At 37.7% G+C, this 18,451-nt stretch overlaps 2 protein-coding genes and 1 pseudogene across 6 annotated transcripts in view; all 3 read right to left on the reverse strand.

Moving 5' to 3' along the window:
- The window catches only part of fer1l6 (fer-1 like family member 6), a 58,657-nt gene extending 51,187 nt beyond the window's left edge, over positions 1–7,470 (reverse strand). The window contains exons 1-5 of the mRNA XM_088352600.1: positions 7,430–7,470; positions 5,128–5,182; positions 2,983–3,114; positions 1,705–1,767; positions 1,531–1,609 (exon numbers count right to left, since the gene is read on the reverse strand). Of these exons, the coding sequence (XP_088208726.1) occupies positions 1,531–1,609; positions 1,705–1,767; positions 2,983–3,114; positions 5,128–5,182; positions 7,430–7,446 (346 nt within the window). The 5' untranslated portion in view covers positions 7,447–7,470. The remainder of the gene's footprint in view (positions 1–1,530; positions 1,610–1,704; positions 1,768–2,982; positions 3,115–5,127; positions 5,183–7,429) is intronic.
- A 2,018-nt stretch (positions 7,471–9,488) lies between these two features.
- Positions 9,489–9,646, reverse strand: LOC148353338 (U2 spliceosomal RNA; annotated as a pseudogene).
- A 6,390-nt stretch (positions 9,647–16,036) lies between these two features.
- prkag3b (protein kinase, AMP-activated, gamma 3b non-catalytic subunit) overlaps positions 16,037–18,451 on the reverse strand; it is a 37,312-nt gene continuing 34,897 nt past the window's right edge. For all 5 annotated transcript variants that reach the window (XM_088352251.1, XM_088352248.1, XM_088352250.1 and 2 more), the window contains one exon: positions 16,037–16,467. The gene's annotated coding sequence lies outside the window, so the exon portion shown is untranslated. The remainder of the gene's footprint in view (positions 16,468–18,451) is intronic.

Here is an 18,451-nt window from a genome sequence, read left to right on the forward strand (position 1 = left end):
TGTTATTGCATTCAATGCCAAACATGAAAAAAAAAAAAAATTCAATATGAAATGTGTTTTGCTTGTAAAAGATCTATTTTCATCCGAGATTATTATTTGTAGGGTAGGCTACAAATGTGGACTTAATGATCAAGCATAGCACTAAAAAACAAAGCTAAATATTTGGCATGAACATTGTTTTACTGGTCCAGCCCACCTGAAAACAAAGTCTGGATCCGGTCCCTGAGCCAAAATGAGTTTGACATGCCTATACTGAGTGAATAAAACATATTTATCGGACCGAAACTAGACACAAATGTCGTCATTGTTATTAGTCCGATTAAAAAAATGCACTGATAATTGGTCACTTGGAGCCATGCCATTGGATTCTGAGTCACCACTAATTTAAGTTTGAGGTAATAGGGTCTGAACTGAGCTTGACGATAATATGATAACACAAAAACAAAAATAAAGACAGACATAACAAAAAGACACTATTGTAACTATCATTATTATCATATGGCCCTGCCAGTCAATGCAAAAAAACCACAGCGATGAATGTGCTGAATAGGAGTCAGATCAGGAGTGTCTCCTGCTACTGGTAACTATGGAAACAAGTACTATCTACACAAAATAAATTATCAAATACAAACACATTTTATCTCTTTTATATCCTTGAAAATGTTCAAGTGAAACACAGAATCTCTCAAAAATGCAAAATGACAAAATACTTTTGAAAAAATGATTAACTATTTGGTGGTATAAATAAATTATAAAATACAGGAACTTTGAACTATTTACAATTAATCTTTTAACTATTTTCAATTAATCTTTTAACTGATTTTGACTGAAACAACACAGAACCCATGAAAAACACGCAAAACATTTAGAGTGAAATGTGTAAAACGCAAATAAAAAGGATTGGCAGTCCCTTTTGAAGATTTTGAAAGTTCCTTAGCTTTGAGGGACTGATATGAATGCTCCATCAGTAACATTCAACTGAATCAAAATTTGAGTCATTTTTTAATTTAATTTTTGTCCTCCGTATTGAACTTTCTTTCCTCTCTAAACTGATATAACGATAATTAACCAAACATGTGCGCCTTCAAGAGAAAAAAAAGTAGTGCCTCGAATTGGTGGGACCCAAATAGATCACTTTAAAGAGTTGGCTCAAAGATCCCTGAGGTTCCTAAATAAGACATCACTCATATTTAATCCATCCATACATCCATACAGTGTTTACTTAGCATTTGACAACTAGATGGCACTGTATTGTCTAATGCAAACAAAAACAGTGCCACAGAACACAGCATAGCAGCAAGATGCCAGACAAACAAGGCGGCAAACTTTAGTAGGGATTCCATTCTGTAAAATAAATACAATATTCTTGATCTATGAATTTTAATGAAAATTAATAATGGTATAACAGTTTATCTATTCGAACCAGGGTTTTTTCGTTGTTGTTTTTTGTTTTTTACTAAATTCAAGTTTTTTTAACCCTTAGGAGGCACAATTATTACACACTGTCCTTTTAACTGTCATAATGTCTACCTGGTTGCTTGTAGACTGTCCACACATCCAACTTGAATGAGCCGACGCAGAAACTCCTCAGCATCTTGGAATGCATCACCTTGCAGAGATCAGCAGACAGAAAGTAATGGTTCATCCAATCATTTGGTGCGACAAATCAAGAGCTAGCGCTTTCCCAGATGCATTTGAACTCACCGTAAGCCTGATCACTTTGTCGAAGAAGATCGCTTTGTGGGCAAAGAAGTCGAATACAAAATACTAAATGAAAGTAAACAAGAGAGGAAAAAAGAAATAACTCATTTGCTGCAAAGTGAATTATTTCATATTGTAAACCAGGGGTCTCCAAGGACAGTTGAGGTGCCCACGGACCTGTTCTGAAATGGCTCACCAGTGCTAGGTCATTGTGATTTTCATATACTATGAACCTTTTATTGGTTGACTTAGTCAACTTGACAGAGTATATTTAATCCCATTTTTAATAATTCACCTAGTAATAAGATCGTAATAAGATAGTAATAACATAATAAATTGTTATTTTAAAAATTCAAATAAATAAATTCCAGTTCATGGGCTTCATGGACAAAACAAAATCTATTAAAGTATTGACAATTATTTTTTAAGCAATTAGTTAAGAGAATAGAATAAGAATCTAGACGTATTACATTTATTTGTTCATCTTTTTATTGATTTACTGTACAATAAAACACAAGAAACTAAAATCCAATTAATGGGTTTCATAAGGCAGATAGCAAAAAATCTGCATTTTTATTTAATCAGGCTATCCGGCTACCTTTTTAGCTTTGTAACCAGCTATATTTCTAAATTTTTAGCTATTGCACAAGCCATCAGGCAAGCTTTTTAAATTCTTTGCATGCTGTTTAACTAACATTTTAACCAGCAACCCTAAAATGACGCTGATATACCTACTCTGGTGGCTTCACTTTGCCATTGCATTTCTTCTTCCCTTGTGACTAATGGCAGCTGGCATAAGTTTGTATGGTGTTGTCATGGGAAGGGTCATAAAATCATTTAAACAATTACTAAGGAAACCAAGTAAATAAATCAGAATAATATTTCAAATGTGTAAAATCATCTGCCCAAAGAACAAGAGTATTTTACTTGGGAAAAACATCTTGTTTTAAACATCTAACTATATTTTACAAAATTTTAAACATTGACTTTTCGTCTGAATTTTTATTTTAATTTTTCTTGATTTTTTGTTACTATAAGGGGTCTCGATGTTATCATTTGCAAATAGTTAAAGGGAGACCATCAAACAAATTAAGATCTAGAGTTTAACTACATTCAAATATTTTACAAGGATAATTTTGATTATTTTTATTATATTGGTACCTCCAAACAAAAAGCTTTGCGCCAGTTAGCAGTTCTAGGCTGAAAAAATATTTCACAAGGTTTGTATCCCTACAAATGCTTTAAAATAACAGATTTAGCCATTAACCTTTGTCTATCTACCTCATTGTAAAAGGGCGAGTTGGTTCCCTCTTTGACAGTGGTCTGTTTTTTCTCATCTCCGATTTCAATCACCACGCAGGGGTCGATATTTTCACCCACAAGCTGCTTGGCTTCCGTGATATTAATGGCAATCTGCATATGAACAAACACGCAGCATGATGATTGTAAGAATAAAAATGAATGGTCTCTGATAGTCAACAGTATAAACATGGACATACACGGTGTTCACTTACTGGGGAAACTGGGGATGCACCAAAATGAAAATGTTGGGCCTATAGAGGACGTTGCAACTTTGGATAAGAATCCTCTTAGGATCTTTCTCTTTTTTTAAAAAAAAAATATTGAATTTCTCCAGTCTGGGTACCGCTTACATAGTTCCCTTGGGCTGGAGTTTATTGTAGAAACGCTAACACAGGCTACCAGAGGTTGACTTTCAGGAAAAAGAAAGTAAGAGCTGCCATTTGTCTCGGCGACAAACGCCGTGCTTCTGGTCCCAGTGAGTCCATGAGACATCATGGTTGCTGTATGCCCAGAAAATAAGGGATTTTTCCTTCATGAGACCGTCTCCTGTTTCTTTTTGGCCCTTTTACTAATTTCCCCAACTTATCATCACAGACGGGTTCTATTATCTGACAAAAAATGACCATAGACATATCTAATGGTATATAATCAGATAAGAACTGGAAAGATCCAGAGAATATTGATTTGATTAGAATAACGCCCAACTGCCTAACTGCTCCCGGGAAGCTTCCCTAAAGACAGTTTAAGCAAACTGTGGTGTTTTTCCCTTTTTTTCCTCAAAATACCACATGTAGCAACCTAACCCCTCTATCAATTTTATTATTTTATCCACAGTGTCGTGTTCTATTTGCATTTCTTCTGTAGATTTGTACTAAATACATTCCCATGAATATTTGTGTGTCTTGATTTAAGTACAAATAAACTCACCTCGTAAAATAAGTCAAAATGATTCTGTTTATTAGGCTGAATTAAGGTACCATATAAAATGAAAAATAACTGACAGGCGTATTACCATCTTCTGATTTTAAACGAGTGCTACAAAGCACAAGAAATAATACAAACTTTTTTGCCCAGCTTTTACAAGGCTTTTAAAAGTGACTGTAGCGGCAAGATGACTAATAATTATGTCAGCTCCCTCTTGGTGATCCTTGTGTTATGTAAAAAAAATGTTTTCCCACCAGGATGCATTAAATTATAAACACTGTCCCTTTACATAGTTTTGAGGCATTTTAGCTTTTAATATATGGGATAGTGTATTGTGAAAGAAAGCGGAAGGAGGGTGTTGATAAAGATGCACTGGTTGGCGCAGTCTAATAAAACAAAGGTAAGAAAAAAAAAAACCTAACTAAAAATTAAAGTAAACTAGAATGGACGTATACCCTTAGCTTAGAGCATCACCTGTGTTAAGACGCAAAACCATTTTTGGGTGTTTTTTGGCCAAGCTGCTCATTCAGCAAAACCAAAAATGCCAAGTCAGCTTTTGAGGTAACCTACATAACTGCCAATAAAGGATTGGTGTTGATATTCAATGTCTTTCTGGCCTGAGAGAGTGGAATGTCTTTCTAGGAATAAAAATCTGAGTCAACAAAACCAAAAGTGCCGATCCAGCTTTTTTGGCATCTACCTGACTGCCTGTGAAAGATGGTTGTCACATGTAACCTTCTTCCACCGTTTCCTTAGTGGAGAGAGACACAAAGAGGTAGACTAACTAATAGATATACAACACACTTACAGTAGATCTCAAAAGGAAACATTATCAACACCCTCGCTTTGCTCGTGGGTGATAATTAAACTCTCTCTGCACACAACTTGGCACCATCAGATTGACTTTGGGGATGAACGAATGGAATGTTGCACACAAATTACTTAAGCTATCAGCTACCAAAATGTTGGAATAACCTAAGCAGAGCTCTCGTTTTGACGCTGCTGTATTCCTCCTACCTTGTCATTAATAAAACCAAAAATAAGCAGACATCTTGTACACAAACTTCCTCCTGGTGAAAGCCAGCTACACATGATCAACATTTGTTTTTGTTTTTTCAACGGAAACGGGAAATGCACTTTTGGTCTATTTTCAGCCACAGATATTTCAGTGATGGTACATCACTAATGTGTTTTGTTTACCTGGAAGCTCTGTGGTTTTTCTTCACTGTTTTGAATGCGTGTGTTGAGTTTGGACCTGAAAAGTAAAGTCAGTGCGTTGGAAACACAAATGGCAAGAACAGGTATATGTCACCACAGGAATGTATGCTACAGGATAAAATGCTAATGCTTCTGTATAAAAAGTTATTGCTTGGGCATTGTCAGCATTTTGATGCTGCAATATTGCAATACTATAGTCACGCAACAAACAAAATGTGAAAATGGGGCCATTAACATAATGTCAAGTCCTGTCTAAGATAAATTGAGCAAGGCAGGCAGAAGGAAGTATTTTTCCTACGATCCAGGTGTTAAGGGATCCGTGAATGTGATATGGTTATCCAAAGTTCATATGACTTTTGAAACAGCCGCCATATTGGATTACAAGCGAAAATTGAGGAAGATGCAACTACAAATCAATTTGTGTACTTTTTAAATTTAAAGGGGATTTCGAAAACTTGCACGAGGAAAAGTTGAAGCTAACTATCACCTTAGACCCGTATTTTATCAAAATCAACAAGTTGTATTCCTTTTGTGTTGTATTTTTAGATTATTATAATGTGTAATCTAACATGCAGTCATGTTCCAGGTATATTAGTTTAAGTATTTGATGAAATCTGCCTTAATCTTATCATAGCACTTGCAAAATCCAGTTAGATCCAGTCTTAACAAAGGTCTGTCTGTTCCTGAAAGATCCTCTTCACTTGAGATTTGTTGATAATGGTCTGCAATTTTGTCGATGCTTGTTTGGATAAGACTTTGTCCAGCCCAGAATATTTATTTATTTCTTACATTTTTTCATTGTGATAAAAGTCCTCAACAGAACTGCTTTCTTCAGCTTTTTCGGTGGAATCAAGCAAGCGGCAGGACATGAAGCTGATCTGCCCTACTATACCCGGACATAGTATTCTAATTGAATCAAGCCCACGCCCGTACACCCTCGACTAATTATCAATCACTATGAACATACCTCATACAAAGTGATACCATAGACATCACTAAAATGTACCATTATTAATCCATCTCTGGGCACAGACCAATTCTAGGATAGGGTCATTTTTCATTTCATTTCATTCCCCTAATTAAAGCAAACTATTTTCCAATTTGGGTGCATCTGCACCACAGAAGACTGCTGGGATGCTGGGAATGACCCTACTGAAGATAAGCGGTGCAGATAATGGATGGATGGATTTTCCAGTTTTTTTTTTTTTTTATATATCCGCCACACTCTACATTGTTTGGGGATTGGCACTTGCTGCTGTTTTAGCTACTCCCATTCCATTGACACTCTGCTGTGTTTTCCTCAGATGCTGGTGTCTTGGTTCACCACTGAGCCGACGAGCGCTTTTTAGCGGAGTGCAGATTTTTTTGTATGTTCTGTTTACATTTTATTTCTAAGTTGGTTCATGTTCTTTTTAGTCATTTGTTGTGACTGTTTTAATCACAGGAGTAAGTACCTATCGTGTTTAATCGTTTTTCTTGAGTTTAACAGGTGATGAGGGCTTCGGAGCGGCATCAGTGTCCCTGGTGGTGGTCCTGGTTTTCACCTTTCTGTCTCCAGTGTTACTTGGTTTGGCTCTTTTGCCACCGCTGTCGGATCAGGTGCCCAGCCCTACTCCAGTCTTGGCGTTTCTAGGATTCTTTTTTAATTATTTGTCTGCAGCTCGTTTAAAAACATAAAATCAAGTATATATTTTTGTATGTGGAAGTGGCATGGGTTCATTTGAATTATGTGCAATACCCGGTTGGCGTGAGGGCCAACACCCTAGGCACCCACTTTGCCACATTTACACAATATTATTACATTTAAAAAAAAGTTTTTTTTAAGATATAAATGTGGAGACGTAACAGCATAATGCTCCAAAAAAATACATTTTCAAAATATAGGCTTTTGTGTGGAAAAAAAACTGATAGCCCTGTGATTAAAATATACCAAATAAAAAAAGAGGACCTAGGATTGAGTAAATAGGAATGATCCAATACATCCATCCATCAATCCATTATCTGCGCAGCTTATCCTCAGTCGAGTCGCGGGGGTGCTGGAGCCCATCCCAGCTATCCTCGGGCAGTGGGCACCATGAACTGGTTGCCAGCCAGTCGTAGGGCACACAGGCCAACTCACTCGTTCATTCACACCTAGGGATAATTTGGACCAGCCAATTAACCTGGGGAGACAAGGGGAGAACACGCACACTGCCTAATTCCACACAATAAAACGATAAATAAGACAAAATATAAATATAAAAAGAGTGAGGTAGTGTCCAAACAAATCTCTTCTAAAAATAACCTTTTGTTGTTGGGCATGATTCTGGTTCTTATCGCCGAGAATCCATGTTGGTCCTCATCGCTTTTATTGTCCAGAAGCTGAGACGCTTCAGATGATGTCTCCCCTTCACTGTCTATTTCAAATGGACACAAAAATATACACCGTCTTATAAAGAGTCTATCTCCCAAAAATGTTTAAATACTTTTTTGCGTTGTGGGAACGTTCTACACTTTGAAGGGACAGTTTGTAATATTTAGTGATACAATAACATTACATCAGTGATTAAAAAAACATTGATTTTAATACTATACACAAAAACATGAACTCATACCCATGTCAATTAAAAAAAATCATAGGTCGAGAAATGTGTTTCTTTTACATAGTAGAGTCCACACCTAGTAGTCGCTGCCATGTTTGCATGGCGCCTCTGCATTCAACAACAGTGTCCTCTAGTGGTCAAATATTACACGTTGGGTTTTAAGCGTTTAAGAGGTTTTTTGTTGGTGCTAAGTTCTATTGAAGTTAACAGTTTTTGCTAAACAATACATTACACAGACGTAAACACGACAGGTCAGTGTTCATTATTCACATTAATTCTAGTGGGGGGGGGGGGCGTCATGTTTTTTCAATCCCCTACTTTTTTGTGATTGTCTAATTTCGTACATATGTATAACACTTTAAATTTATGTGTTTGATTTATATACGACGAATTATCATTGTCAAGATGGAGTTATTTATCTCTCACACAGTTATGGTAGTGAGGAATAAAACCCCAGCAACTTACACAATGCAAACTATATACAATTATTGCAATCTTGTTAATAGTGCATCCATTTTTTAGTATTAAGTAAATTTAAGTTGTTTTCTCTGCTTTAGAGTGACTTATATCTGTCCAAAAATTGCACATCAAACTGGGTGCCCTTTGCGCTAATTATTAACAAAAGTTAGCTCCAACCTTGAAAGAGGTAAAAGAGCCCTAATATAAAGAACATCTTAGAGACATAAAGGCCAAAACAGTTTCTGTTGGTGTTGCCCTATATAGATTTGGATCGAACGTTAAACTTTTGTTGCTTTGCTTCGCATACTCTCAAATTGGTAGGTCAGGGGAAGTTACTTTTCCATTTATTTTATCTCCGAGCCTGATGTAATCATGAAAAGGGCTACATCAGGCTCTCGGAAAGGTAATATCTCAAGCCTGATCCCTAACCTAATTCGTGTCGGGCCTAAAATGTCAATCATTACGTTCGGGTCGGGCTGAATTTCTCTTACGCTGACTTTTTTTTTAATACACCTGTCATTATTTTTTGTCTATCTGCCTCTGTATTTTAAAGTGCCGGACGGCCTCTATATTTTTCCATCAATGATGCAAAATTGTTGGTTAATGTAACCTCTCCAGACTTAGACATATTAAAGATATAAATGTTTATACAGTCTTATTCTATTTAGATTTTGTTACAAAAAAAACAAGATTTACTTGTTGCGCAATGGAAGAAAAAAACACTATTAGTACCAGTAGAAGTAGTATATTGGTAAGAGAAAGAGAAAATCACATTAATACTATCATAAAAATGGTCTGTTATCTGTACAGACTTCTTCTGATTAATGGCTAAACATAACTTGATCTGACTCTGAAAGGCCGGCGCTGCCCGGCACAGTCAGGCCCAGAGAAGCAGGCACACAGCCAAAATCACCCATCCTCCTCTTGAGTCCACACAAATGAAATATAGAATTTAGGATTACTTCCGGCCTTGGTCCCACAAATCAAGATAATTGGTCGGGCTTGGGCTGGGTCGGGTTTTGATCTCCGCTAGCTCGGGTCAGGCTGGATTTTTTTTAGGCCCGATGTTACCTGCTAGGCTTGCGAGCTATAAGTTCCCGATCCTTGCTGTGCAGTATAAACATCTTGTGTCTACTGGGGGTTTTGGGGTTTTTAAGGGTTATTTATCTATCTTCGTTATTCATTATTCATTATCCGTTATCGGTCAGTTCATAATACGCTACAAAGCCTAGGAGCCGGGACACTTACTCTCAGCCAAAAGGCCAAGCTAAGGTCCTAGCCCTAAAGCCTTGTTGCGATCATTGCGAATGCACCGTTCCCGGAGGTACTGCAATACCGGGCCGATGCGTGGAGTGGACAGAGCAAGCTCTTATTCCATCTCCGGAATGCAAAAATCAAAGCTAAAAGGCCAAGCTAAGGAACTAGCATCCACGGCCAGAAGTTTCTGGCCGTGAAGCAGATGCCTTGCATGAAAGGATCAAGTTGTTGTATAATGAGTTGCCTGAAATGAACAAACGTGAGCTGTCATGATAAAGCCGTGTGACTGTTTGATGGCGGTTAGTTTCACACAGACACACAATGATTGATGCATTTATTATTTGCTCTGTGTGTGTTTTAGTGTGTGTGTGTGTGTGTGTGTAGGTGTGTCTGGGCTTACCTAGTGCCGCTTTGTTGGCCAGGACCAAGTCAGACTGGGTCTTTTTCTTTTTCTTCCCTTTCAGGCCAAACATCAGCTTTGCTTTTCTGCTCACAGTCCATGAAAATACACCTGTCTTATAAGAACATCTGTACACATCTGCACAATCTAATAAAAACAATGTTTATATAACACTACATTACAAATATATTGTATTTAATAAAATACAACTTTATTAAGAACACTAAAATAATATTGACTTAATTGAAAGTGTATAAAATCAGCTAAGTAATAAACACAGAAGACCACAAAATATATTCATAATTATGTTATAACTAGTGGTGCAGCTGAACATTTATTTGTCGAATTAATGTCTACAGATTGAAACACACATGATCTGAGGATCGCTTTAAGAAAAAATGAATGCAACATCTAAGGTGGAGTGCTATAGACCAGTGCTTAGTCTGCAGCCTTTGAATTGAAATTAATTGAATTGTTTTTATTGTCAATGATAACAACGTACTGGACACTGTGATCAATAAAATTAGACATGGCACTCGAGGATAAGTATGTAATAATGACTTGAAAGAGACAAGAAGCAGGATAAAAGAACGCCAGGATAAATAGTCAAAACGTTTTAATAGATAGTGCTTGGAGACTGGCCCAAGTTGTAGTAATAGTGCAATGAAAAATAGTGCATCGCAAAAATATTGCAACTGAAAAAAAGTGCCAAAACATTTCGCAGCAACAACAAATTCCAAATATGCAGTGAGATATGTTTAAGCTAAATATGAAAGTGTATCGAATTCACAAAAAAATACACACCGTTTTTTCTGACCAGATGTTCTCGGGGATTGTCTTTTTCAGTACTTTGGGTTATCATGTTTTATGATGAATTTCCCTACATTCATATCCGATTTTTTTAAGATATCTTGGTTTATATTTATTCCCCAAGTAGCTCAATGTTGAAAGAAAGTAAAGATAAGATATTTTAAAAAAAGGTAGGTGTCTCTTTTTTCATTATGTTTTTTATTTGTATTTAAATAGTTTCCACTCCGGGTGGAAACATGTATTGGCGTTGAAAGGGATGAGGGCAACCAGGTTGTATTTACCCAATACACACCACAGGAAATGGTGCCCTACAACCCTAGTGGTTAAAGGATCCACCTACCCACCATTTCCTCTACTGTTTTACCATCATGTTCCATCTCCATTTTTTAGTTGTTATAATTTTCCTTGATTGTCCTCATGCTAATACCACATAAGGTGAACAATATTGCAATTTGTAAATATTAAATTTGTTTATATGGTTAAATTTGATATTTCCCCACTAACACGTACAAAACCCCTTTTTCCAGTCTCTCTATCCAAGCACGGGGAGAACATGCAAACTCCGCACAGGAAGGCTGGTAGCTGCATTTAAAACCATGACCTCAGATCTGTGCCGCGGACACACTAACCACTCAGCTGCCATGCTACGAAAGTTATGTGTGTGTATAAACATATATATTATATACACACACAAAGTTTTCCATACAAAGCTTTATCAAAATAAAGATGCTTATTATTTAGTTTTTCAATCCTAATAGGCTCTGTCCTCTTCAGAGTTTCATCATAGTTCTATTAATAAAAACCTTTACAACAAATATTTGCCGATAAAAACCAAACCCATCTTACCGCCGTTGTGTTGCTGGACTCTCCATGGTGTCCATCTTGGTATAAAACTCTAGAACGTTTACTTAACCGTTTTGGTCATCATAAATGCAAAAACCCAACTAAACTCGCTCTAAAGTAATTCAAGCACCTTGCGTAATGCAAACAATTAGTCTAAAGGACATCCCTCAAACATCTTCTTCAAATCAATCATGCTCTTTTATATTTATATGCAGCGTGTTGGTCAAACCTCCCTGTCACGCAAAACAAAACGATAGTTGAATTGTGATTTTAACTCACAGACAAGCCCACTTTCTCAGGTGTCACAACCACAATAAATAAGACACAGGTGTATATCGCCACAGGTAACAAATAATTTAAAGATAATGAGCCAGACTCCTACCTGAGTGCGGGATCCATGGTGCAGTCAGCATCAGCAGATTGATGTGTCTTGATCAAGCGCCTGACTCAGTGTCATAAGTTACATCACAACGAGACATATAGCAACAAGACAAAGTCTCATATGTTTGCCCAAAATCTGGAGGCGACAGAAGAATACATTCTACGGTTGTTGTGTTTTGGTAATAATGATGATACATGTAAATAAATTATTATCAATGTGTGGTGATTCTGTGACACTAAATGACATTATCCTTTTGAGGCGAAGAAATAAATGTTCCTCTTGAATGCCAATGACAAATGGGTGTAACCACGGGACCAGGATGTAAGAGTGTCAAAGTTAACAAACCCTCCTCTTGTAAACAAAACAGTCATCTCAGCTCATACAGACCATTCGACACAATAAAGCAAATATGAGATGAGCCCTTACATTTATTTCTACTTGACCGACTTTGAGACTAACAAGGTGAAGGGGTTGCGGGGTCGTGTAAAGTGGTAGTACAGTAGGGGAATCGGGTGAAGATATCAGGGAGGGCAGATGAGACTCGGGCTTGTTTTGTATAACTGTGGTAGGCTGTCAGGGCCAGCGACACCCTCATTGCTGGACTAACAAAACCAGATATAATTACAGTGGAACCTCGGTTTTCGAATGCCTCTCAGTTCGAACAAATCGGAGTCAGACCAAAAATTTCCAGAAATTCTTGCTTCCCTGTTCGGTCAAAAAAATCGGAGTTCGAACGCCGGTAATGCGTGAGTGCGTACTTTAGGCAGTGATGCTGAGCGGCGTACGGGTGTAAATCGCTCTTTTCGTGACCAACTGTTATCGCGTGCGGACGTGCTTCGTTTTGCTTTCGCTTTTAACACAGTGAGACCTCGCTACTTCGCGGTTCGACGTTCGAGGATTCAGAGCTTCGCGGTCTGTATTGGTAAAAAAAAAAAAATATATATATATATATATATATATATATTTTTTTTTTATTTTTTATTTTTTTTGAAGGGGCGTCGCTACTTTTTGCGGGAATCCCCCTCGGCCGACGACCCTAGCACGGCGCGCCGTTCTCGTTTCCCGGTGTTGTGCCCAAAACCGACTCCCGTACAGAATCCTCCCCCCTTGCGTGAACGCGCATTCTGCTGCGCTTCCGACAAAAGCGATCGTATTCTATATAATACGCTTATTGAAACCATAAAGCGAGCTAATTAAAATAATTGGGCGATCAAAGTCTATATAATGCGTTTATTTAAACAATAAAGCGCGATCGTATTCTACAAAATGCGTTTGTTAACGCGGATGAAAAAGTCACCAACGTCACGTCTCCCGCTCGGGCCGCGATAGCTCTACATGGCGCTACACGGCCCTCGATGGGGGGGAAAAGGGTAGGGGGGACATGTGGGGGTTAAGGGGCGGTGAAGCGGAAGCCGCGTGGACCCAGCAGTGGCAGCCGTGGGCTACCAGTACACTCAGTACGGCCAGAGTAAGTCGAGCACCCGGCTTAGCATGGTGCTCGTGGCGCACGTTAAAGCTCGTGTTTGCTGACGGGATCTCAAAGACTATTATGCATTACGGCGGTGAAGCGGAAGCCGCACCAAAACCGCGCGCCGGTGTTGTGCCCAAATCAGACTCCTGTACAAAATCCTCCCCCCCCTCGCGTGAACCAGCCTGGGTCGCGGTGTCGTGCGTATCGCGCCCGAAAGTACCCGCGCCGCGGGTTAGGGGCTCGCTCGCGAATGATAAGGATAAGCGGTGCAGATAGTGAGATGGGATTTTTTTTGTTGGTTTTTTTTTTTTTTTTGAAGGGGCGTCGCTACTTCGCAGATTTTCACTTTTTGCGGGTGGCTTTGCTCCCCATTAAACGGGTCTAAAAAAATTAAAAAAAAAAAAAATGTTTTAGAAAAATTCTCTTTGAAGGGGCGTTGCTACTTCGCAGATTTTCAGTTTTTGCGGGTGGTTTTGGTCCCCATTAACCGCGATAATCGAGGTCTTTTTGTATAGGTGTACGAAGTGTTTTAGCCCCTAATTATGCCTCCGAAGAAAGTCAGTGCAAGCAGCAAAGTTGCTACAGGTGAAAAAAGAAAAGTAGTGCATACATCTATTGCGTTTAAGAAAGAAATAGCAAAATATGAAGGAGGTGTGAAAGTGTCTGGTCTTGCTAGGGAATACCCTACCGCCAACCTGCGCCTTCTGCTGACCACCACAAAGGTAAGAAATCCTATTCATAATTCTTTTCTTTATCCTTTTTTTTATCTGTACACGTTCATGTTGGCGTAATCTTTCGTACGGAAGATTACGATAGATTTGAAATCTTACGAAAGATTCAGATCAACAAATGACTGATATTCGAAGATGGGTAAAAGTTGCATCTGATAAACCATCTACTGGCAAATATATACAGTACAAAAGAACAGGTATGTAATCTAACAGTTACTGTAATACTGTTTACTTTCTTTACAATGATGCTACATACAATATACTGTATGTAAACTTTATACAATAACATTTTACATTTTATGTTTTGTATATCTGTTTCAAAATAGGACTGCAAGGTAACATCACAGGGAGTGGCAGTGGGCCCATATTCTACCGTGAACAGGAGGAATCCACAAGTTCAGTTTTTTTACGTTCACATTCTGTGCTGTCTTTTGTTTTCTGTATTGCAATGGACATTGTCTGTCCATAAATTGCGAAAGGTCTTGTCCAGTCACTTGCAACCAATCACCCACACCCAAAGGTGTAATGCACAGTTGTCATCCAAATTTACATTTAAACAATCTTCCACCATAGTACGGTAATTGTTACATTGAGAACACGACTAACCAATTTGACTGTACACAAACAAGGACTTGTTATTCTGACAGCACTGACATGTTCATTGACACATATGTTTACTTTGGAGCAATAGACTTACAATTTTGCACAGAAAAAGCCTTTTCAGGTAATCCATGGTGTTTTGCTACTTGTTCGATGTGTTGAGAAGTTACCAACAGTTTTGGGAATTTCAATCTGAAAAACGTACTAAAAATGTTTTTAAAAATTGTAAACATTTGCAGTACTGTAAAATAAGTATGTTGTCTAAAAAGTGAACATGAACAAATTATTTTGAAGATGTCAGCAGCAACTGTGTTTTTAATGGATTTGGTTAAAAATACTGGTATGATCGATTCATGAGAGTCTCAACCAATTTAAATAAACTCATTTTCACCAGTGCACAAAGATTTTGACCGACTCATTTGCAAAGGCCACCAAGGTATATTTACATTTTGATAGGTAATAGTTATACTGTTTTAACGATTATCATAGGTGGTGTACATGAACATATACCATAGTGGACCTTTCATACTCCAAAATACAATGCCAGATGGGTCATTAGAGAACCTAATAAGTTATGTGTTGTCTGGCACCAGGGTGAAGAAGAATAACCTTGACACATCAGTGGGGGAAGGAATCTTGAAGTGTAAAAGGAGATGGCGGATGAAAGAGTGACACGTTATCATCTATTCATTCCCTGAGGAACTCAGGACGACAAGTGCTAATTTATATGATGTAATCGTCCATTGGCCCAGTATCATTTTGACTAGAAATAAAATTTCCTTTCAACATACTTAAAATGAGTCAAATAAGCTTTCCTTCATTTCCAGACAGCATGTCAGATTTTTTTCCAGAGGTCCATGCACCAAAATACTAGCAAAAAAAAAAAAAAAAGTTTAGACTCTCATCTTACATCAGAGAAAAGCTGAATGGCATTATATTCGTACCTTTCTGTGTGAAAAAAAAAACTTTGTCGTGTTTACACATCGTGGTGAGACTGTATTCAATGATGTATGAATAGGGACCTAATATTTTGCTTTAATTGTATTTTTTAAAACCAATTAGATAAATCATATATATTTTAAAAGAAATATAATGTGCATGTATATTCATTCATAAAGGTGACCAGTATTGGCCCCCTAGCTAATTTTTTTGAACCCAATGCGGCCCTTAACTCTAAATAGTAGCTTATACCTGAATTAGTCATACAACAAATTACTGCATTATTAATCAGGGCAATAAAGATTGCTATAACTTCACAAATGGAATCCGCTTTTTGTTACATGTCTTGCTTTTATTTTTGTGACATGACAACAATACATTGTAGTGATTTTAAGACTGCAGTGTAATGATTGTGTCATCACATCAAACAAAACTTGAAAAGTGCGAGGTGTTTTCAAATACTTTTTAAAAATGAAAAACTAAATTGTTTAAGACACTAATGGTCACTTTCAATATTGTATTTGCACAGCATATTCCTACTCACTAATTTGTGTGCATTATTATGCCAAAGAAAGTGAAAAATGGCAAAATGTAAAACACAAATGGAACATTACAGAAGTCGACACTTATTCACTTCACACAATATAATTCAATTTGAAATTAAAAATTCAGATTTCAAAGCCCTCTAATCTGAGGCACATTTAATACTCTAAAAAGTCTCAATAGTGAAAGATTGATTGAACTCCAACAGTTTTCCTTTTTTTATCACATAGGTTCTCATTGGGCTTTAGTTGGTCATAAATTCTTTTATCTCAGTTCCTTCGTGCAAACACAGTCATTCACAAAATCTGAAAGATAAAAACAAGGAAACTGATGAACAACACCAAGTTACAACTCAACAAGATAGGCAGAACAACAATGGGTTAAACTTTACAAGTGCTAGGACGAGTCGAGTGTTAATGCATCATTTGTAGCACACAAGACCCCCAAAATGTTGAGTAAATTTTTAATGGGTTTTGGAAGCTCCACCCACTGCACACTGAATATGCCAGGTTACCAAACACAATGACACTTTGACTTGTTTACTTTGCTTCATTATCTTTGTTACTCACTCATTTAATATGCTTAATTTTAATTAGATTGGGGGCCGGCAACAAGCAGCTCTGGATCCGCATACGACTCTTATGCCTTCTCTAGTGGCTCCCTGGCGCTTTTTCAAAAATATTTGACAATGGAAAGCATGAAAGAAACATTCCTAATATTTTCCAATGAATATAGAAAAAAAAACAGTATGTTTTGCCTTCCTTATAAGTCTTATATAAGGCTTTTAAATTATTGCGGTTGCATACATATGTTGTTGTTTTTTTCTCCGATATGGCTCTTTCAACATTTTGGGTTGCCAACCCCTGGACTAGATCCTGGCAGCATGGTGGACGACTGGTGGGCTACAGCCTGCCAGGCATGGTCAAACGAAAATCTTAGCAATACAATGATAATATTTATAAAAGGGTATAAAAAAAAAAAAAGTACTACCAGTGAAATTGTGTTGAATTGGTGCCATTCCCGTCTCCAATATCCCCATCATTGGACTAGCTGGCTAAATTCTTCATGTTTGTCATGTATATATCTGATTCATCAAGATAATTATCAGATTTAATATTAAAAAAAAATTCTAAGTTTTTCAATGCAAAATATCAAGTTTAGTGCTTTAAAAAGGGACATCATTTATGCTTTATTCTGAGTGTTTCAAAACCAATTTAATTGAATGTTTTTTTTTAATCGACAAAAAATAAATAAACATAACATGTCTTTGTAAATTTCTGCTCATGAGTTAATTGTTTTCAAACCAAAAACATTTTGGCGTCATGTTTTTTTTAAGATATGATCTGATAAGTAAGCGATTAAAAACGGTCAATGACCAGCGATCACGCTGACTGAAAGTTAGTGAATTCAGGAAATAGGAGCAATGGAAAGAACATTGGATAAAACAAAGGAATGTTGCCCTTTACTTTGATTTACTCAGACTTGATTGCTGCTGGTCATTGTTAAAAAGAGTGGAATTTTTCTACATACAACACCATCAATGCATAAAAGTAACTAATGATTTTAAGGATGCACACACAAACACAGCAGCGACTGTGTTTTTAGGGGATTTGGTTAAAAATACTGGTATGATCGATTCATGGTCTCAACCGATTCAAATCTCATTTTTCAAATTGATCATAAGCTTAATTGACATAAAGCGCAAGAAAAAAAAAGTGACAGTTGTTAGAAAATTGTAATATGTCTCTGTATATATACTGTATTTAGAACGAGTCATACATCCATCCATCCATCCATTATCTTCAGCCACCTCCTCCAGCTCATCAAAACGAGATCCCAAGGCGTTCCCAAGCCAGCCGAGAGACGTAGTCTTTCCAGCGTGTCCTGGGTCGCCCCCCGGGCCGCCTGCCGGTGGGACATGCCCGGAACACCTCCCGAGGAGGAACAGTGTGTCCACACAGAGTCCCTCCCGGATGACTAAGCTTCTCACCTTATCTCTAAGGGAGAACCCAGACACCCTGCGGAGGAAACTCATTTCGGCCACTTGTATCCGGGATCGTGTTCTTTCGGTCATGACCCAAAGTTCATGACCATAGGTGAGGGTAGGAACGTAGATCGACCGGTAGATCGAGAGCTTTGCCTTTCGGATCAGCTCCCTCTTCACCATGACGGACCGGTACAAGGTCCGAATGACGGCAGACGCTGCACCGACCCGTCTGTCGATCTCCCGTTCCATCCTACCCTCACTCGTGAACAAGACCCCAAGATACTTGAACTCCTTCACTTGGG

Source organism: Urocampus carinirostris, chromosome 14 (assembly GCF_059441175.1).
Source record: "Urocampus carinirostris isolate Australia breed hairy pipefish chromosome 14, RoL_Ucar_1.0, whole genome shotgun sequence".
In the NCBI taxonomy this organism is placed as follows: Eukaryota; Metazoa; Chordata; class Actinopteri; order Syngnathiformes; family Syngnathidae; genus Urocampus; species Urocampus carinirostris.